This window comes from Conger conger, chromosome 2 (genome assembly GCF_963514075.1).
Source record: "Conger conger chromosome 2, fConCon1.1, whole genome shotgun sequence".
In the NCBI taxonomy this organism is placed as follows: Eukaryota; Metazoa; Chordata; class Actinopteri; order Anguilliformes; family Congridae; genus Conger; species Conger conger.
The window spans coordinates 71555999-71578483 of NC_083761.1; the positions used below are offsets into that span (position 1 = coordinate 71555999).

Genomic DNA, 22485 nt, shown 5'->3' on the forward strand with positions numbered 1-22485 from the left:
TTTTTCCATCCGCTTCCTGGAAAGATACTTGAATTTAGATTTTATTATTAGCTGTCCTGTATGCCGATCAAGTGTCTGTAAATGTTCCGTTCCCCTCCAATCAGTACCCTTTCACACAGAAGTGTGCGTTCTTCGCCTCCCTCATTGTCGTCAGTGAAATCAACTCCCCGCCCTTCAAAAATCCCCCTCAAAAGATTTGTTGTGACTGTATTTAATCGGACATTTCGATTTAGGGAGAAAATTGAAAAAACCCCCCCCCAAAAAAAACAGCATTTAAGAATTGAAACCCTCTATTAGCCTTTATTACAACCTGTCTTTCTCTTGCACTTAAACCTCTTTCCCCACTCTTTTCTGGTCTGGCTATACGTTGCCAGCTATGTACATTCAATTCCCAGTTGTGTTAGCAGAGAGGACCAGGGGGCCAACTTTAAAACTCAGAGGGTGTAAGGCAGTGGAGGGAGGAGAACACTTGGCCTATTTTGGTCTCCCTTGCTGTAAACAACATGGAAAGTGACCCATTTAGTTTCCTTCCTCAAAGTTGGCCGTAAGTGGATCTAGCACAGTTTGTTTTCTCTAAAGTGCTTTTTCAAGAGGTGGCGGAAGGGTTAGAGCAGCAAAATGCCAGAGGCAGCAGATCTCCAGCTTATATTCTAAAATAAGGAAGAAAAAAAGGGTTGTAGCCGAATATAACCGTGGACTCGTGGGGTAGGGTGGATTTGGGGTGCTGTTACTTCAGTAGTCCACAGCTACTTGTCAGGCACCTAATCTCTAGTGTCCTGTAGTACTGTCTCTCTATTATCCTGTAGTACTGTCCCTCTAGTGTCCTGTAGTGCTCTCTCTATTGTCCTGTAGTACTGTCTCTATTGTCCTGTAGTACTGTCTTTCTATTGTCCTATAGTATTGTATCTCTATTGTTCTGTAGTATTGTATCTCTATTGTTCTGTAGTGCTGTCTCTCTATTGTTCTGTAGTAGTGTTCCTCTATTGCCCTATAGTGCTGTCTCTCTATTGTTCTGTAGTACTGTTCCTCTATTGACCTATAGTACTGTCCCTCTATTGCCCTGTAGTACTGTCTCTATTGTCCTGTAGTACTGTCTCTCTATTGTCCTGTAGTATTGTATCTCTATTGTTCTGTAGTGCTGTCCCTCTATTGCCCTATAGTACTCTACCTCTAGTGTCCTGTAGTACTGTCTCTCTATTGTTCTGTAGTACTGTTTCCATTGTCATGTAGTACTGTCTCTCTATTGTCCTGTAGTACTGCCCCTATATTGTCCTGTAGTACTGTCTCTCTATTGTTCTGTAGTACTGTTTCTATTGTCATGTAGTACTGTCTCTCTATTGTTCTGTAGTTTTGTCTCTCTATTGTCCTGTAGTACTGTTTCTATTGTCCTGTAGTACTGTCTCTCTATTGTCCTGTAGTACTGCCCCTCTATTATCCCATTGCTGAAAGATGCTGGAGTGTGGCCTTCACATTGGCTTGTGCACTGAAGCACAGTGAATGTGCGGTTCTTACATTGGAATTGGACATAAAAGCCATGACCCCTCGAAGTGTTGAAACTGGAAATCCTTACTTAAGAAGCTGGTACAGGCTTATCAAGAACTCTTGAAAGCTTTCTCTCCAGGCTTTACCTCTTGAACCAATATCCCTGCATGCATCAGTGATGACTACCTGCTTAGATTTCGCCAACATCTTCCATTATTGCAGAAACTTCTATGGCTTTCATTATTATTGGATCATTTCACATGTACAGCTTTCTATACAAGTGACTTTCATGGAGCTGAACTCTTGAATTATGTACCTCTACTTATATTTTCAACCGATTTCTGTTTTATAAATGACACTCAGTGAGCACTTTATTAGGTATTTATTACACTTCTTTTTTTACTTATTGATCTTCTGCTGCTGTAGCCTATCCACTTAGAGGTTTGTGTGCTCAGCGATGCTCTTCTGCCTACCACTGTTGTAATGTGTGGTTATTTGCATTACTGTCACTTGAGGGTTGATGCGAACATTATCTGAAGCTCCCTGACCCGTATCTGCATGATTTTATGCATTGCACTGCTGCCACATGATTGGCTGATTAGATAATCGCATGAATAAATAGGTTCCTAATAAAGTGCTCAGTGAGTGTATATATCCGCATGTCTATACCTGATGTCATTTTATTCTGGTGACATTATTATTTTGCATGTCATGCCCATTCATCTTCCCCTTGCACATCGATAAAGTTATTTTCTGCTCGGTTCTAGCGCAATGGCCCATTAAACACTAAATATTGTTTCAGCGTCCGTGTGTTAAAAGGTCTTGCGTTGTAATTATTTGGCTTTAATTAGTTTCCGCGGACTTCGGAGTTCCCCACTGCTTAATTCCTCTCAGAGTCCTCCGCCTCTCCCCCTGGTGGGTTTGTAATTCTCTGTGGGGCGGCAATCAGCCTTGAAGATGCAGAGTTAAGTATGGAGGGAGCAGCGCAGGTTATAAATAAATATGCTGCTGCATGAACGCGGCTCATTTCTCACCCTCTGCTGGACCAATGGGCTCCAGGCACCATGTGGCGCTTTGAGGAGGATGAGAGTGCAGGCTCATAGGGAGCCAGCGCGAGTGGGAGATGTGTCAGTGAGCTACTGAATGGCTGTGACTTAATAAACTGGATTATCAGCGCTGCTCCTTGAAAACGGCAGTCAGGAAAGAGTTTATGAATATGACACATGTTCTGTTGTCTAAAAAAGGAATGCGTGTGCGTACGTGTGTGTGATGTGTGTGTGTGTGTTTGTGGATTTACGTATGTGTGTGTTTGTGTGCACATTCTTGCACATGTGTGTGATCTGCACTTTTTTGTACATGTGTGTGATATGAACTTTGTTCATATGGACCTTTTTGTACTTTGCCGTGGATAAACGTCTGCGTCTGCTAAATAAAATGTAAACGTAATGTAATGTGTGTATATGTGAGATTGCTTGCGCATGTGTGTGATATGCACTTTTTTCTTATTAACCTTTTTGTATGTGGCTCTGGATAAAAGTGTGTGCTAAATTAAGCGTAACGTAATGTGTGCGTGTGTGTGTGTGTGCATGTGTGTGTAATGTAATGTGTGTGTGTGCGTGTGTGTAACGTAATGTGTGTGTGTGTGTATGTGTGTGTAATGTGTGTGTAATGTAATGTGTGTGTGTATGTGTGTGTAACGTAACGTGTGTGTGTGTGTATGTGTAGCTGGCCCCTGATGATGCCTGGAAGTGCCCGCGCTTCAGGCGGTGTGTGTGTGTGTAGTGTAATGTGTGTGTGTGCATATGTGTAGTGTAATGTGTGTGTGTGTGTATGTGTGTGTAATGTGTGTGTAATGTAATGTGTGTGTGTATGTGTGTGTAATGTGTGTGTGTGTGTGTGTGTGTGTGTGTAAGGTAATGTGTGTGCGTATGTGTGTGTAACGTGTGTGTAATATAATGTGTGTGTGTATGTGTATGTGTGTGTGTGTGTGTGTGTAATGTAATGTGTGTGTGTACGTGTGTGTAACGTAACGTGTGTGTGTGTGTGTTCTCGGCTGGCCCCTGACGATGCCTGGAAGTGCCGGCACTTCAGACGGTGTGTGTGTGTGTAGTGTAATGTGTGTGTGTGCATATGTGTAGTGTAATGTGTGTGTGTGTGTATGTGTGTGTGTGTGTAATGTGTGTGTAATGTAACGTGTGTGTGTGCGTGTGTGTAACGTAACGTGCGTGTGCGTTCTCAGCTGGCCCCAGACGATGCCTGGAAGTGCCCTCACTGTAAGGAGCTGCAGCAGGGCATGGTGAAGATGAGCTTGTGGACGCTGCCCGACATCCTCATCCTGCACCTCAAGCGCTTCCGGCAGGTGGGCGAGCGGAGGAACAAGCTCTCCACGCTGGTGCGCTTCCCGCTGGCCGGCCTGGACATGGCGCCCCACGTGGTGAAGAGGAGCCAGAGCGTCCGCAGCCTGGGCCCCTGGCCCCCGTCCTGGAAGCAGCCCCACTCCCCCGACTCCTGCCCGCCACCCGACTTCCTGTACGACCTCTACGCCGTCTGCAACCACCACGGAGGCATGCACGGAGGCCATTACACAGGTACGAGCGCGGAGGCCCCCCGTGAAAATGGCCGCTTCGTACAAACCGCTGTCCGAAAGCTTTGGTGAAGCATGTATACTTCTTCAGTTCAGAGTAGGTTTATGGCTCAATCCTAAACAAAAGCACATTCCCTGGTGTAAAATACAGCTATGACCAGCTTGAAATACCAGCTACTATGCTGTTTCAAAACATAGTTTGAGCTGGTCAGACCATGTTGAGGAAGGGGCTGGTCTAACCGGTCAACCAGCTACCAGCTGTTTCAAAACCTAGCTTGAGCTGTTTTTTTCAGCAGGGTTATGTACTTAAACATGACACAACATCAAGTTATATCACTGAATGAAGGTCAATTTCCTGACCGAAATGCCTGCAGCAATACTTGTTTGTAATAATAAAGAAGCTGTGGCTATGACAATGTTATACTTCATGAATATTCACTGGTGAAAACTGACCGAGCAAGCTAAGAATAACTCTTGTTTCCCCCACTCCCAACAGTGTGAATATTTGGATATATTAATATTTGCACTTGTGCTGTGTGTAATATCAGTCCTAGCCCCTCTGGTCCAAAATGTGTTTTCTCCAGGAATGCGTTTTCTCTTCTAAAAATGAGAAGATGTCTCTCACATCTTATTTTTTCGAATCTAGCACTGCAGCAGTTTTTGTTGATGGAGCTTAATCAATTGTTGTAGACAAATTAACATGAGAAGATTGGATTAATCACCATTCTACAGGCCTTGAATCTTGTAATCTTCACGGCTCATCTCAGGCGACTCTAAAGACGCACAGAGGAGTGCCTTTGCTGTCGCGTTTCTAGCTTTCTAAAGCTACTGTAGCAGCACTCTTGGAGAAATAGCTTACAGCAGGTAGCTGTGGAGTGAGAGCTAAATGAAATTCTGATTGACTGAGCCCAGTGTGAACTGAAACCAGCACACTCCTGCTACCAGTGCTGAGGAACGCTGTTCATGTCATCACATTCCACTGACTGCAATCCACGATCTGTCAAACATTTCACCCCAAAGCAGGAGTGTGAAATTGAAATTTAGATTACTAAGCACTACACTGGTGCAATTCACACAAACAGTGTGCTTACCCTGAGTTTGTGTGTGTGCGCGTGTGTGTGTGTGCGTGTGTGTGTGTGTGTGTGTGTGCGCGTGTGTGCATGTGTGCATGTGTGTGTGTGCGTGCGTGTGTGTGTGTGTGTGTGTGTGTGTGTGTGTGCGCATGTGTGTGTGTGTGTGTGTGTGTGTGTGTGTGTGCGTGTGTGTGTGTGTGTGTGTGTGTGTGTGTGTGTGTGTGTGCGCATGTGTGTGTGTGTGTGTGTGTGTGTGTGTGCGTGTGCAGCATACTGCAGGAACTCTGTGGACGGGCAGTGGTATGGGTACGATGACAGTAGTGTGGATCTGGTGCCTGAGGAGGAGATCAGCACGCGGGGGGCCTACATCCTCTTCTACCAGAGACGCAACACCATCCCGCCTTGGTCTGCCAGCTGCTCAGTCAGAGGTGAGGCTGCGGACTATTGGTCTGACTGCTGACCATGTGTATAACCACACCTGACCGTGTGAATAATGCTGACTGACCGTGTGAATAACTACTGACTGACTATCAGACTGACTGCTGACCATGTGAATAACCACACCTGACCGTGTGAATAATGCTGACTGACCATGTGAATAACCACACCTGACCGTGTGAATAATGCTGACTGACCATGTGAATAACTACTGACTGAATTATTGGTCTGACTGCTGACCATGTGAATAACCACTGACTGACCGTGTGAATATCCGCTGACTGACCGTGTGAGTAACTCTGACTGACCGTGTGAATAAACACTAACTGACCATGTGAATAACCACTGACTGACCGTGTGAGTAACTCTGACTGACCGTATGAATATCCACTGACTGACCATGTGAGTAACTCTGAATTACCGTGTGAGTAATTCTGACTGACCGTGTGAGTAACTCTGACTGACCGTGTGAATATCCACTGACTAACCGTGTGAGTAACTCTGACTGACCGTGTGAATAAACACTGACTGACCATGTGAATAACCACTGACTGACCGTGTGAATATCCATTGACTGACCATGTGAGTAACTCTGACTGACCGTGTGAGTAACTCTGACTGACCGTGTGAATAAACTCTGACTGACCGTGTGAATAAACTCTGACTGACCATGTGAATAACCACTGACTGACTGTGTGAATATCCATTGACTGACCATGTGAGTAACTCTGACTGACCGTGTGAGTTACTGACTGACCATGTGAGTAACTCTGACTGACCGTGTGAGTAACTCTGACTGACCATGTGAATAAACTCTGACTGACCGTGTGAGTAACTCTGACTGACCGTGTGAGTAACTCTGACTGACCATGTGAATAACCACTGACTGACTGTGTGAATATCCATTGACTGACCATGTGAGTAACTCTGACTGACCGTGTGATTGACGGTCCCGGGCTCCTGTCCCCACAGGCTCCACCACTTCCTCCATGTCGGACCACTGGCTGATCCGCCTGACAGGCGACAGCAAGAGGGGCTCCAGGGCTTCCACCACCTGCCCCTCCTCTGTCCCTGACTCCCCCGAGTCCCCCGTCTTCCATGAGGAGTCTCCCAAAGCAGAGAAAGGTCAGTTACCACGGTGACCCGCAGAGGTTCAGCCATTCAGACAGTCCAGGACTTATGTTACACACTACAGAGTCACAGAAATACAGTGACTGGAGATATATTTTTGTTCTCTTTGGGTACAAATGAGGACATTTTCCAAGCAAAAAAGGTATGATTATTGCTGGCTACAATTCCATGTATCCATAGGGTACTGCCCCAGTGACAAGCATATGTACCTTTTTAGGCACTTTTCGTACCTTCATTTCTGTGAGTGCAGTTTAAATGTGGTGCTGTTGTTTATTTACCGTTGCTGGCAGAGTCAGCACTGCTTTGAAAATCCAATTTTAGCTGGTGCTGTTACATATACAGATGGGTTGTTGTGCTGTTAAATGAGAAAAGCAGCAATAATTACACAGGAATATTACAGAAATTTTACCTTGGAGAGCCCAAATACTATTGGGTTATTTTTTGTGAAACAGCCACCAAGGCAGAAGTCTCCAGCATTCCAGCAGAGCTAAATGCATGTTTTTACTTGTGTGTATGACTCTATTTGTCAGGAAATGTGATATAGTGTGGTATGAGCAAACTCCTCCTGTTTTTTCAGTGACTAATTCTTTGCTCATGATTTGAACCCCCCAAGGTACAGGGTAATTGTGCATATATCAACTGTTTCTTTTTGCCTTGATGCACATTCGGGGTTTTAGTTGGCAAACCATTGCTTTATGTGTGTAAAACACACTGGTTTTATGTGTAAAGTGCTCATATCCTAGCTGCAGCCATTCACACAGCTACAGTGTGGAGGTGAAACCCTGTTTCTGCTCCCTGTCCAGGAGGGTTCGACACCAGACCATTCGTCAGGGGCCTCCAGGGCCGGAGTGTGAGCATGCGGACCCCCACCAAGACCAGGGAGGCCCTGAGCAAAGTGCTGCCCCTGCGCTGGTCCTTCGGCTCCAAGGACCGGCAGAAACCAGCCGCGCCCACGTCCGGGGAGCTGGTGGAGTACCTGGAGTCTGGCCGCCGGCCGCGCTGCACCAAGGACCCCATCGCCACACTGATGGCGGGGCCGGAGAAGGAGGCGCCCGAACCCCGCCGCAAGCCCTCCCTCAGCTCCCCGAGCAGCACCAGCCTCAGCTGCCTGGGCCGGGCGGACGGGGAGCCGCACGGCTCCGGCAGGGGCCCCGAGGGCCAGTACAGGCAGTCTGCCGACAGCTCCGGCACCCTGAGGCGCGGCAGCAGCAAGCAGAGGGACGACGGCAGCCTCAGCAGGAGGAGCTCCAAGAAGAGCAGCAAGCAGGAGCAGAGCTCCTCCGGGGACTCCCGTTCCCACAGGAGCTCCGGCACCGCCGCCCCTCCCGGCTCCGACTCCACGCTGAAGAGGGGCAAGGGCCACTCGGGACACGGGGACCGGCCGTCTCCGCCCGAGGAGAGCCGGGGGAAGAGAGGGGAGGATCCCAAGGGCCACGACGGCCTCCTGTCCTTCCTGAAGCCCGGCTTCCTGAAGAAGGACTCGCAGAAGAAGCAGCGGGACGGTGAGTCTGGGGGGAGGCAGGGCGATTCGGCGAAGAGGAGCTCATCCAGGCTGTCGCTGTCCAACGGGCCGCTGAACGGGGCGCTGGAGGGCAAGGCCAACGGCGCCCCCCGGGGGTCAGGCAGCAGGGGCGGGCAGGAGCTGGCCAACGGCAGGGTGTCCCGCGGGGACATCACCCGCTCCCAGAGCTCCTCCAGCATCCCCAGCAGGCCCGACCTGACGCTGCGCCGCACCGCCTCCCTGCACCGGAACGGGCTCTCCGCCCCGCCGGCCCGCGGCCTCACCGCCGACAAGCCCTCCTACGGCACCCTGCAGAGGACACGCTACAGCACCACCTCCCTGGGCAGGAAGAGGACCGTGCCCGAGTCCAGCTTCTGAGGAGGCGCGTGGTGCCGCTCCCAAACAAAGCAATACCCCCCCCCCCCCCCCCAGGGCGTGGCTGATGGGGCTACTTCCTCAGAGGCTGGGGGCAGCTGCTGACACCATTCCACGGGAACAGCAAACGTGGGCATTATGGGAAGGAGAGGGCCACTGGCAGCATTGTGGGGACCTGGATCAGCATAGGGGGGACCTGGATCAGCATAGGGGGGACCTGGATCAGCATAGGGGGGGCGTGGATCAGCATAGGGGGGACGTGGATCAGCATAGGGGGGACGTGGATCAGCATAGTGGGGACCTGGATCAGCAGTGGGGACCTGGGCCAGCACTGACGGCATGCTCATGTTTACTCAGCATTCACACGTTGTATACACTGGGTAAGGGGGAGTACAGTAAGCTGTGAGAGTATATCCTGAGATAATCAGTTGTTTTGTTTTTGTTAAAGAGTATTTCTTATTGAATTTTGTTAAGGTTTTTTCTGTGACAATTAACAGTAAGTGCCTCTACCAATACAGTTCAGACAAGCAAACTTCTGTACAATTGTTCGACACTGTAACTGCATGATTGGGTCACACGCATTACCCACTAATTCTGGTTACTCGTCTCAGCATTACCATAAATCATTATTTTTTTCCAGAACTTATTTTTTCTTTAATCACAAAAGTATTAATTAAACAAGTCTCCGGGCAGAAAAAGACAACGTTGTTAAAAAGGGGAAATTATTGATAAATTATTTATATTGTTTTGTATTGCAACACAAGCAAATCACTGCATTCTTTGTACATAAATGAAGATTAAAAATATATATCAGAGTAATATTTTATTTAACCACTCCATTAAAAGAAAGCTAGGAATTATTAAATGATTGTTTGTGTTTGCACTGCAAAATGGCTGCTAGATTCTCATAGTTTTTCATATTGCAAATCTATTCTCTGCACTTTCTACAAAGTCAGCTGCATCAAACGCAGCTATTGGGAGGGAAAGGGTTAAATGGTAGCTTGATTCACGAAAGCAGCACCTGTGCTTATGTTGTAACTGAATGAAAAAAGAGAAAGACTTGGGTTGGAAGTACTCTCTGACAATCAGATCAGGAAATTATCCTTCATCTTTAATGAGCCAGCGAGACATAGGGAGTTTTGATGTGCTGTGTTCCTTTCATTAGAAATGAAGGAGATTGTATCAAAATATAGTGCATTATATTATATCTAGTTTTATCAGTACTGTGGTCGCTACTCAACGCATAGAGAGAACTGTGAAAAGCAAGGCCTGAAGCTGAGTGTTCACTAGACCTTATTACCATACGATTCGTGTGTATGATCCGTGTTTATCCAGAGTGCGTTATCTAATATGCTCCTTTATGCTCGCTGAACCCTGTCTGATCCTTCAAGGTTTTCTCCTTTTCCACCTCTTGTGCTTAATCAGATTCATCATTCTCTCATGTTCACAGTGGTTTGTATGAAGGCTGTGTCAAGGCCTATACACCACGAACAATATCCAAACGATAAATAATATCATTAATTGTTTAAATGGTAAATATGTTGGTTTTAAAATCATTCTAACTCAAGTGGATGGCGTCCATGCCACAACTATAACGACTGTGATGAACAATACCGAATACTGAAATTACTTGTGATTTTTTTCCAGCTGTATGAACAATAGAAACACTGGACAGCCAATGAATATCCGCCCTAATTTACAGGGTGTCACTTTAGAAATGGCAGATGACATAGCCAAGACGCTATAGTATATGGTGTAGACAAGCCTTCAGACAGATAGAAAAATACACTTGGTGTAAGCAAAAGGCAGTAGCTATGGCACATACAGCACAGTAATCCGGTCTCAATGTGATCCAGGCATGCCCGTGTATATGTGAAATGCACAGTTCCTTTCAGGCACTTTAGGAGTCCGGAGTGTTTTTGGTGACTATCTGAAGTCCGGGTAGGAAGTTCACAGGGGGCTGTGGTCTTTGTCCTCTCCCACTGTGTTTCCCTATGAAGACAAGGCAGTGTGAAGCTTTACAGGTTACTTGACTTGTATTTCTGGCTGTGAGAGATTAGCTAAATAGTGTCTGTGTTCCACCTATAGGCCTTTTATGCGCCAATCTACGTTCATTCACTCTCATTTGAAATTCCCAGTAAACTTTCTCAAGCTGGCATATATTATGCATACAGTCAGTAAAATAGTTCTGTTTATTCATTGTGGTCAAAAAATTACTCTGTGTCTGGTAATCAAGCTGCATTGACCATAGTATTTTGATCAAATACTGGTAGTACAAGCAATAAATTGTTGACAGTGAGTTACTATGTATTTCATTCTGTGATTATAGTTGTATAAAAGCTGGGGTGCAGACTGTTTCAGTTGATCAGTAATGTTGTTAATGTCTTTAAGTTTAACCTACATCAACTAGCAATGACCTTCTGAATTCCAAAACCATGTTGTGCCATGACCACATTTGGCCTTTGTCAAAAGTCTCATTTCAAAATCTGATCTGTGCAATGATTTACAGATTTACACTCTGCACTCATGTTCATAACACAGTCTTAAAGCCAAAGCATTATCATTACAAGAACATAGTGCATTACGTTGGTCTGCTGGTGGACAGCATCTGTAGTCAACGTTTAACAGTAAGGTCCATTGTTGTTGCTTCTGATGAGCTGTCCCAATATTGGTCCCAATATTCTGGCCACTTTAAACCTCACTGAGGACACAGAAGAGCTAGGGAAGCCAGGCTTTAACATTTTGCAGTAAATGATGCACACGACCATTGGAAAATGATAAGAGGTAATGGCACATTTGCAATCTTCTTCTGGAAATTGGTCTTTTGTTCTGTCTTCTACGTGTCACTCTGTTTGCATCTTTCCTTGGCAAATGTTGCTCTCGTCTACACCTGCTTTTGAATTTGAAATGTATAGATTTTGCATCAAAAAGAAAATGACTACTGAAAATAGCACAACTAATCATGAAGGGGTGTGTATTTAGAAACTCCCACTACTATAGGCCTACTTTAAATAATATTCTATACCGTTCACAAATAAAATGTTCACAAATTGTTTTTGTTTTTTTTCATTGAAGGCCAGTGGCGATGTTTATAAAAGTGCTTGCCATTGATTTTTTTTCCTCTCCTGTCCACTTTAGACTGATACGTTTTGGCTTGTGTCTGTCGAACAGCCAGGATTACTTTGGTCACACAGACACTGTGTGACATTCAAGTATAACCAACTGGTTCCTCCAACACTCAATGCTCATCCAATGGCCTTGGTTACAAGCAATGTTTTAGCTGATTATTGTCCCGTAAAAGCAAAGCCTTTGTGTTTCTACCCGCCTTTCCTAAAACATTACTCTCACCTTCTGTGAGCTCCTTCTTGTTCGGCACAGGGTTATTTACACAACTTCTTTCCTTATAATCTTGCACCAATAAGTGGATAGGTTAGTCTGTCTCTTGATTTTAACAATCGTAGTTCAGCTCCGTATTTCTTTTGAGAAAGGATTGGAACAATATCAAAGGATGTACAGAAAGCTGATCAAGACACAAAGTCTGTATTGCTTTTGATAATACATTTATTTTCATTTTGATTTATGTTTTTCCCTGATTCATTTGACATGTGTACATGGCAAGCATCAATCACAATGTTTACTAAAAAATGAGCACTTGTTTAAAAAGGACTATGAATGAAGGATGTCTTTTCAGTTCTTTTGTGAAACGTGGGTTTAAAATGTTTTATATGCAATTTTTTAAAGTTTGACATTTTATAACAGCTTTGTAAATATACAAAGATAGATGTGAAGTAATGTAGTAGACTAGCAGCCACCCCAGGTCACACGGGCAGGGTGTAGGGTAAAGCACAAATGCAGATTTTAATCAGATGTGTTCTCTGCAAAAAGGGGTACGAAATGGTATACTATGGAAACAATAAAAGTGGTTTCTACCCACCTAAGATGTCTGCTATACATAATATACTGTTTTATTTTTAATACTCCCAAATAAAACACAATGTTTATCACTATTTGGCTCTTGGCAATTTTCTTCATGTTTGTCCTAGTCATAGATATCAGGAACCGCTGAAAGTAAAGTGGCTCACATCCAACAACACATCAATTCATCATACACAAAGATTAATTAACAGGTATTGAATATTTACGGATAGTGCACATCCTACTTATGGAATCAGGCATGAACCAATGAAAGTGTATTTAGTCAGGCCAATTGTAATTTTTTATTTTACTAAAGAAAATGTTTGGCAAATTATGCTTTTGATAGGTACTTTATTATTATTATTATTTTTTCTTTATTTTATAAGCGCTCCACTGATTCAAGATGTTCGTTCAAGATGTGGGAAGAGGACATGAAGAGAGTATCTGCAACCTTGCAGTCCTTAACTCTCACAGTTTTCTCAAACAGTATTAGTCCTAGTAGTATTCAAAGTATTCCTTTTTCCTAGAAAAATACATTTAGCAATGATTAGGCCCAAATTATTGTGTAGGTTAATCAATGGTTTTGTGTGCACAGCCTGTCTATACAGGCAGTCGAACCTGGACAGTGTGAGTAATTACAATAATTCAACACTAGATGGCTTCATTGTTACAGGAAAAAGGCTGTAATCATTCCACCAGTGGCCTGTTCCACAAAGTATAATTACTGAGATAATTGAGATAACATGCACTGAGTAAAACCTGGACCCCCTCCAAATCTGGAACATGGACTTGAGTAAAAAGGTGTTCTGGGTTTTGCTCTGTGGAACAGGCCCCAGGTTTATTCCATTACTGTTATCCTTGTAAAACCATTTGTGAGACGATTCAGGTTTAACTAAATCTAGGCCCGTCTCTGGTCATAAACATGATTAAAGAATCACGAAGTTGTCAGACCAATTCTATATAATTAAGGATAACGGCTACATTAATTCAGTGCGACAATTATGCAATAATAGAGGAAATCAGGAAGGGTGATATACTTTTTTCATGGCACTGTAAATAGTAGTATTAGGCTTTGAAAGTGGAGGAAATACAATTCAAAGCGCAAATGACAGTGGCGCATCTTTAAAGTGCCACTAGATGGTAATCTCATCAAGGCTGAGTTTTACAGTCGTGGCATGTGGCCGTTAAATAGGACACCACTACCCTATTAAATATAAACGACTAGCTCGCTCTATATGCGTGGTCATATTTATTGAGCTCTGACTACACTTATTTGGAAATACTCTCGTCTCTCTCTCTCTCTCTCTCTCTCTCTCTCTCTCTCTCTCTCTCTCTCTCTCTCTCTCTGTTACAATTGGCATTTTATTTTGCGGAAACAATCATTTTAATTTCTGTACACTGGATTCTGGCGACAGTTCGATGCAAAGTCGCCGGGTCATTTTAGCGTTGGTAGTTCTGTAACGCGCCTCACAGCAAGGAGGTCCTGGGTTCGAATCCCCGTCGGCCGGGGCCTCTCTGTGCGGAGTTTGCATGTTCTCCCCGTGTCTGCGTGGCTTTCCTCCGGGTACTCCGGTTTCCTCCCACAGTCCAAAGACATGCAGGTTAGGCTGATTGGAGAGTCTAAATTGCCCATAGGTATGAGTGTGTGAGTGAATGGTGTGTGTGCCCTGCGATGGACTGGCGACCTGTCCAGGGTGTATTCCTGCCTCTCGCCCAATGTATGCTGGGATAGGCTCCAGCCCCCTGCGACCCTGTTCGGGATAAGCGGGTTCAGATAATGGATGGATGGATGGATAGTTCTGTAACAGTCGCTACACATGGCATAATGATTTTAATGGAAGTTATACTGTCTACATGTAGCCAATTCATCACCTACAGAGTGTAGCTAATAGGACTACTATGGTAACACTGCACTTGAATTGTGAAACGTGCAATGTATCTATAACTTCGCAACACAGATAAAACTTAATCTGGCTAGCCTACTTTAACAGACATTTACAATATTGAGTTTTTAAGAGGGCGGGGCTGAAAGCGCAGCAGGCAGGCTAAACGCCACACCGTTCTACGCCACACAGATTCAGAGGTGTCGCGAGAGTTTGCTCAATCGGTGGAAAGGAGATGGGAATAACAGTGCTGGGAAAAGAGTAGGAACAAATAGTATTTTCTTTATGATATAACACGACGGGGTTAGAGTTTGGCGTGTCCAACATAACACTATATCTGAAAATAGTCTCAATTTCAAGAGTGAGACACGAAACATTTGTGTAACCGCGCAGCGAGAGCTAGCTAACTCATTTGAACTGTGTATGACGCCGTGACAGACGGTGAGTTTTTTTCCCCCTTGCCTTGTGTGGAAATTACTGCAAGAATGAAAATGAGTTTTCTTCGTTTTCTGCACTGAGGTTGCGATTAAGGCCTTTATGTCTTCTTATTATCAACAACTGATACGGTTTATTTGTTGTCTGGCGTATAGGAAGAATGAAGTGGAAAGTATTTGGGCTAAAGGTTGAATAGCAAATAAGCTAGCTAATAAATAGAGTTAATGTAAGTAACTTAAGTTAGTTGTTCATAGTGTAACTTAACTGCCTGTTCTGTCTTACTATGCCAGCCTAATTTCTAGCTACAAAACTAGCTAACTTTAATCAGCAAGCATCGCAATTAGATGCAATTAGCTACATAGTTAGCGCTTTATTTTGTGGAAACATCTAAAGTAACGCTAATTAATATATCTTGTCTTTTATTAATTAAATCCTATAGTTGAGCTAGCTAGCTAGCTATATTGGGTTTTGCATGGTTTGGTGTATCTACCTAGCCAAGTTAATTTAGCTAGCTATCTTGACAGTACGAGCTATGAAACAGAACTTAACTAGACTAGAGCTAGCTAGTCTAACGTTACGGTTTTTAGCTAATCTAAAGTTAGCTCATTTAAGTAACGTTAGACTAGCTAGGTAACAGCCATCATACGAAATGCTACCAACACATACAGATATAACGTTAAGTAACTAGCTATAAAACTAACTTTAAACAAACCAAACTAACGTTTGCTTGTTAGTCTATTTCTTATTTGGCTAGCACCAACGGTAGCTAAGTAGAGAAATGTTATGTAGCTAGTTGTCTTCGTAAGTCAGTATTCTCACTGAAATTGGAGAAAAATGCTGGTCTACAGATCTAGCAAGCTAGCTAGCCAGTCATCCACTTAGAGACGTACAACAAAAAAAGTTACATTCACAGATCGTGCAGGTGCAATTTGTAAACATTTAGCTGGCTATAGATGACCAGTCGTATCCAGCAACAATTAAAACAATTGACTAACGTTAACGTATCTGTCACCACGATTTTCTGTGATTAGCGAGTTGGCTAGCTGGTTTGGGGCTGCCTCCTAACATGTAGCTCTAGCTATTTTATGATATAGCCAACAATCTTGACAGCCCTAAAAAGCGTTAACGTTAGATGTTTTCTTCTGCATAGTAACGTTGACTGGGTTGTTGTAACTAATATTATTTTAATACACAAAGTATGGTGTCGTGTAGCCTAGCTTTCGATATAATGTGCAAGATCAGCATTATGTACCTAACGTTACATTATAATCCAGAAATTGGTATTGTTCTTGACTAGTACCAGAGGCATCCCATGGTTTTTTCATTGTCGTAGCTAACGTTATGCATTCCACGTTAACTATAGCTTGTGAGCCAGCAAGCTAGCGGTAATGTTCTGCAGCAGGCCCAGGCCTTCTGACTCGTTCATGAAACCTTTGCTGAGAACAACCGGGCTGTCAAATTCTTGTTAAACCATTGGACGAGGGACAGACTGTCGCAGTCCCATTGGGCTTTGTACGATTATACCCGCTCATTGGATACTTCCTTTACTCATAGCTGATTGGACATTTGTGTTAGCGGGCGACTGTAATTGGCTACAAGAAATGTCAACTAGGCGATTTCCTTCCTCTTTTAGGATACATTTGTCTTTCAATGCCAGTCGTGTCTCTGGGCGCGGCCCCATCAAACGCTTGAATTAGCGACTTATTATTCTTAACTTCCAAATACCAAAGCACGTCGTTGCGTTAGGTTTGTTGACATACTATTTCCTTTTCAGGTTCGTTGCCTGTACATTTATGTGAGCAGTCTAGCCTCGGAGAAAGGGGCTTGAACGGGAGGAGAGACTCAGAGACCCATACCAGGATTGTGGGTTTTGTTTTTTGTTTTTGGGAACCAGGAATAATCCAATCGACTGCAACGATTTAGTTTACCTGTTCAACTACAGCGCACAGGTGTTCAACCGAACGCACAATGGAGGCCATCGCCAAGTACGATTTCAAAGCCACTGCAGACGACGAGCTGAGTTTTAAACGTGGGGAAGTATTAAAGGTAAGCGCAGTATTTGATTTTTTTTACATTGTGACTTGCAATGCATTGCTACCTATGCATGTACCCTCGCGTAGTATCTGCCATAACTTATTTAGACCTTTTTCTACTAGCTGCATGAGCTGTCATTTGGACTGGCGTTTTAATTTCAGTGCACATAATTATGACAGATGCCAGTGTGTGCTATGACATTATTTTGTTAAATCAGCTTCCAAATATATATTGCTAATTATAGAATCTCATAGAATCTTCTTAGAAATAAGAATGGTTTTTCTTTTGTCTGTAATTTATTTCCCCATATAATTACTTTTACATTGGGTGATTGGATTCCTCTTCTTCTTCTTCTTTAAAAAAAAAAAACAAAACTCATTATTTATTTATTTTTATACAGGATGATCTGTTTGCCTTTGAAACAAATGTCCGCACTTTAAACGAGAATGAGGTCAGTTATCAGGAAGCAAATGTTTTCATGTGAAGCCCAGAAACCCTGTGTCTCAGTGAGATGGATAAAATTGGTTGACTGTAATTTCGTCCGCGGTGAGCAGTTAATATCTGCTTTTCTGAGGTCTTGACTACTGAAAACAAGTGGATGTTACTGAGCTACAGCATTTCATGTTTTTACACTTGCAACCTAAACCACTTGGGGAATCCCCCCTCCCTCTCCACACACACACACACACACACACACACACACACACACACACACACACACACACACACACTGCTTTCATAACATTTGAATTGTGGAGCAGCCTTACTCTTAATCTGCAGTACGGTTAACAAGGAAGTGTTTGTCATGGAATAGTAGTAAACGTGTTATCTGTACCTGTCCAGCAATGACTGGAACACTCCTCTTCACAGAGCTGTGATCTTTGGCCCTTTTTTCACACTGAAGTGAACAGGGATTTGTAAAGCAAAAGTTGTCGGCTCTTTATAAAGAAAAGGAAACGGTGAAGTAAATGAATAAAATGGTGCAATTCAGCTTTTACCGTAGGACTGCTGAGCACAATCGGAGCAGGCCCCTCCAGTTTGTCTCTTGTAGTAGATGGCGGATTGGTGATCACCTCAGAGTCACGAAGGACTGAGACTGGAGTTTCTCACGTCAGTCTGAGCTGTCCCCCTGTCTGTCCCAAAGGGTTAGGGAGCCCTTAGCGGGGAACACCCTGCTGTTTGTGCTCCTCTACATGAATAATGATTCGATTTATTTCTTAGTCAAACAGGGCCTTTGCTCAGCTGCTCTTTAGATTAAAAGTCAATTCCATCTTATTTTCTGAGGAGCTTCAGAGCTTCTTATGAGCCACCGGCTGGATGGGTTATCTAGACATTAGCTGGACTGTGGTGAGCATTTCTGCATGCAAGTGCCGGGGATTTAAATGTAATCATCTTAATCCTTCTCTTTAGACGTCAGTGGAGCCATGGCGAGCGCAGGTTAAAATAGCGGGTCAGTGCCGTTTAAGCTCTAGAAAGTCATTTTCTTTTTTGTTGTTTGTAATGCTATAGGTCAGCAGCTGCAGCATTGAGGGGTAATGACTGATCTGAACAAAGAAGTGTCTTTCAAGTAATATTTTACAAAGAGAAGCAGTCTGTTGGTCAGCCCCGTTCTGCCTACGAGGCAGAGCAGCCTGACTGCCTGAAAGTGCTCCAAGCTCCCCTCGTTCCCTCCCAGAACGCTCCTTCGCATGCCATTCTTTGGCCCGTAGGTTTTGGAGCGCTTTTCTGCTGATGTTCTGGAAAGAGTCGGGAACCCTTTTTGGATGGATTCGCTCAGCTGTGCTCTTTTGTGCTGGCAGTGCTGCGCGTTGGCCCGCAGATTCGCTGCAGTTGGAGCTCTCAGCCCCGTTCTGCTTATCCCTACCGCTGAGCTCTCTGTTAATAGGGTTTGATCGAGTCATTAGTCGACTACTTACCTGACTTTGACAGCAGTTAAATCATGTATTTGTTTCGCTGTTATGGGTTGTTGGAAGTTTGCGTCTGTGTTTCTGTGGTCTAACGGGAGGAAACTAGTAGATCTCAGTTATTTCTGTCTTACGTCCATGTTTAAGGGGTACATAAGTAGACGTGATAAATAAGCACCTTTAATTTGTTAGCTTGAACACACCAACAGCACATTTCTTTGCCTCAATTGTAATCTAGGGATCTCAAGTAAAGATCAGGATTCCATTAAGAGCTCATTCAAGCCTAATTAACTCTGAGCTCTGCTTGAATTAAAGCAGGATGAACATGTCCTCAGGACCTGGGTTGTGAAGGCTGATTTACAATAATGGTTAAATCGCTCTTTTTGCTGTAGTGGCTGCCGGTTGTTTTGTGCTTTTCTTTATTTTGTGTTGAGTATAGAACCTAGTGAGGGCTATACTCAGGCAACAGCTTCCCAATGTCTTGTTGGAATTTGCCACATAAGTCTGAAGTTTAGAAGCCTATAGGCTAGCAAGTGGCCACTGTACCTTCCTATGTTTCATTTTTATTATTATACGTTTTGTCAGGAATCTATTATTGCAGTTCAAGTAAGCCTTCCTAATTCTGCTGCATTGGTTGAATGGTAAAATAATAAGATAACAAGACTCGGTAAGGTAAATATATTTGACTTTGATTTAGTCACATTTTTACATTTTTTTTTTATTTTTTAGATAAAAACGGAGGCATGCCATTCCTTAGACTATTTTTCTTGGAGATTGGCATCATGTATTACTGTGTGTTTGTCCATCTGTTAGTATGTTGTAAATAGTTTTTAAGTTTTACTAAGTTTAAAAAAAAAAAAAGAAGAAAAAAAAAAAGAAAACCCCGAACAATACTGGCATCCCGCAGCGCCCGTTCCCAGAGCAGCACCAGAGCAGCACCAGAGCAGCACTAGAGCAGCACCAGAGCAGCACCAGAGCAGCACCAGAGCAGCAGCAGAGCAGCACCAGAGCAGCAGCAGAGCAGCAGCAGAGCAGCAGCAGAGCAGCACCAGAGCAGCACTAGAGCAGCAGCAGAGCAGCAGCAGAGCAGCACCAGAGCAGCACCAGAGCAGCACTAGAGCACTGTGTTTGTGTTAAACACTACAGAGATATCAATCAGTGAGTGTGATGCCACTGCTCTAAGCCTGCAGCACGGCGATAGCCTTCAAATTAATTTGTGCGGGAGTTGCGCAAGCAGCGGGCGGCGGGAGCACGTGGGCTCATGTAAGGTGTCCGCCCACGCGGGGAGGACCAGGGGATTATGGGAAAGAGGAGAGAGAGAGAGAGAGGTCCGCCTGAGGGTCCTGTGTCTGATAGACCTGAGCGCTCTGAGGGTTGGGGTGCGTCTGGGGCTTATGGATATCTGGGGCTCTTTTATAGGAGGGCTCTTTTCCTCCACTCAACCATTCTAATCTTTAATCTTTCATCTGCCTTAATGCCTTTCATTCATTGTCTCATAGTACTGAATAGTAGGTTCTCGCTGGGTAAGTCCTGTCGGCCGTGGGGTCATAACTCGACCTCTTCCCACACAATGGGTTAATCTTCCTGTCGCAACAGTGCAAAGCTCTGTTGCAGTGGTTGTCTGATTAAAAAAAAATATTCAAATCATTTTCAAGAATTGTTTGTGTCAAGAGTACATTACGATTACTTGTATTTAAGTTCTGCTTTTAGTCTTATCTCCGTCAAGCATTAACACCCCACCCTCCGCTGGTAGACAACCGGGTCTGTCCGAATGGGCGTGCCCGCGAACGGAGAACACAGCGCGGAGCCGGGCCGGGCTTGCTCTGAGAGGAGCTGGCTCCGTGTGGTGCGGGCAGGGCCGCGTGTGACGCGTGCCGTCTCAGGCCCTGCGAGCGCAGCAGCTGCAGGAGGAGGAAGTGTAGGAGGCGCGCACAGCTGTCGCTTTTTAGACGCGTCTTTACGCTGGATGTTACCCAGCCCCGACGCCCGTAAGAGTCCTCCACACAAGCGAGTGCCAGCGGAGAGCAGCGTAAATGTGCGCGTCTGTGCAACCGAGCATTGTTTAGGGCTGCCTGATTATTTCACCATGTTTTCTTTTATTTATTTATTTATTTTAGTGACGGCTCCGCCAATGTTATGTCAGTTGAATCTCGCCGTTAATTTGTGCTTTGCGCGCAGTTGTTGGCAGCGCGCGTGTTGGCGTGCCCCAGCGCGAGTCCACGGCCGTGTTTGAGTGAAAACACGGTAGCTGGCGTACTCGCAGAGGTTACTCCGAGTCAAAGGACAGGCCCACATCGTCTCTGGTGCGTTTTTACACACACGCGGAGCGAAGTGCATTCCAGCCCTCTGACCAAGGCACGGTGCCAAGACCAACACTAACTGGATAAGCTGGAGATTCCCTGGGCAGATTACTGTACTGTCTGTTCCCTTTCCCCGCCTGCCCCGCAGTTACCACGGCCCAGTGCTGGGCATTCGCGGTGCCCTTTATCCAAGCCCCGGCGTCTCCCATTGGCAAATTCACCCTTGGGCCCAGGCCAACAATACCCGAAGACCTGAGAGAATGAGGGGGACACGGAAGTGTGTAACATTCCCAGAGGGTCTCGGATACCCCCCTCCCCTACCAGCGTGCGCTGTGGCATGTGCAGCAATCAATCACTGTGAGCTCACATTATATAATGGGCCCCTTGTATGTGCCTCAGGACTGCCTCGCCCCCACCCAGGCACTCAGACGGGCCGGAGGCGCTCCGGAGGCGCTCCGAGCAGGTGCGCTCGTGGCCTCGGCAGTGGGAGGATGAGGCTGAGACTCCCAGACTGATCCACCGCCAGTAAGGCCTGTCTGAGAGTGCCCGCAGGTCCTGTGCCTCCACCAGGCCCAGGCCCAGGCCCAGGCCCACACCCAGACCCACACCCAGACCCACACCCAGACCCACACCCAGACCCAGACTCAAACCCAGACTCAAACCCAGACTCAAACCCAGACTCAAACCCAGACTCAAACCCAGACTCAAACCCAGACTCAAACCCAGACTCAAACCCAGACTCAGACTCAAACCCAGACCCAGACCAAACACGTCATTGTTTTGGATTCAAATACGCACCTTTTCCGCACTCGATTGATCTTGCCCGGTGCAACTGGGCCAAGCAAGAGGACCGGAAGGCAGAGTATTTCATAGGTTCCAGTACACCGGACAAACTCAGTACAGTGTAGAAAAGAGTTTGAATCCAAACGATGACCTATTTAACACAGGCTTGTTGGGGAATGTAGACCAGGAGAGGAAGAGGCTTAACAGGCATAACCCTCTTTTATTGGCCCACCACCACCCGCTCCTCTCTTCCCTACATATTTTACATATTTAATATTTTATGGGTGTCCTGTGCTAATGTCTTCTCATTCGTATTCAGAGTGGCAGTCCGAGCATCATGGAAAGTTCCTTTAGGAGCGCCATGCAAATTGTGAAAGTTTATCGGTGAGTCAAACCATTAAGGAAGAACCCTGCTTGGGGCTGGGGGTGGGTTGGTAAAGGTGTCCATTTTGAGTATTAGCTTTCATTCGTAATGATGAGGGAGTTTTTTGTGATCTGGCTGGTGCTCCCCTGTCTTGAGCAGTTCATGGGAAATGAATCACAAAGGGCTTTGTGACATCATCTCCTTCCTGGCATCTTTAGCTTCAAGTAACGGCAAGGCCTTTTGAGTGTCATTCCCTGGAGTCGCCAATGACATGTGTATAACT

General features: G+C 45.1%; 2 protein-coding genes across 3 annotated transcripts in view; both read left to right on the forward strand.

Moving 5' to 3' along the window:
- Positions 1-8758, forward strand: part of usp43a (ubiquitin specific peptidase 43a) — a 121391-nt gene extending 112633 nt beyond the window's left edge. The window contains exons 12-15 of the mRNA XM_061232263.1: positions 3722-4070; positions 5409-5567; positions 6550-6702; positions 7512-8758. Coding sequence (XP_061088247.1) covers positions 3722-4070; positions 5409-5567; positions 6550-6702; positions 7512-8587 — 1737 coding nt within the window. The 3' untranslated portion in view covers positions 8588-8758. The remainder of the gene's footprint in view (positions 1-3721; positions 4071-5408; positions 5568-6549; positions 6703-7511) is intronic.
- Positions 8759-14589: 5831 nt separating this feature from the next.
- The window catches only part of LOC133122062 (growth factor receptor-bound protein 2-like), a 33518-nt gene continuing 25622 nt past the window's right edge, over positions 14590-22485 (forward strand). Inside the window, exons 1-2 of one of the 2 annotated variants that reach the window (XM_061231742.1) lie at positions 14590-14823; positions 16592-16863. In XM_061231742.1, coding sequence (XP_061087726.1) covers positions 16786-16863 — 78 coding nt within the window. In that variant the 5' untranslated portion in view covers positions 14590-14823; positions 16592-16785. Of the gene's footprint in view, positions 14824-16470; positions 16864-22485 lie in introns of those variants that run through there. The other variant, XM_061231744.1, reaches the window with a different exon arrangement.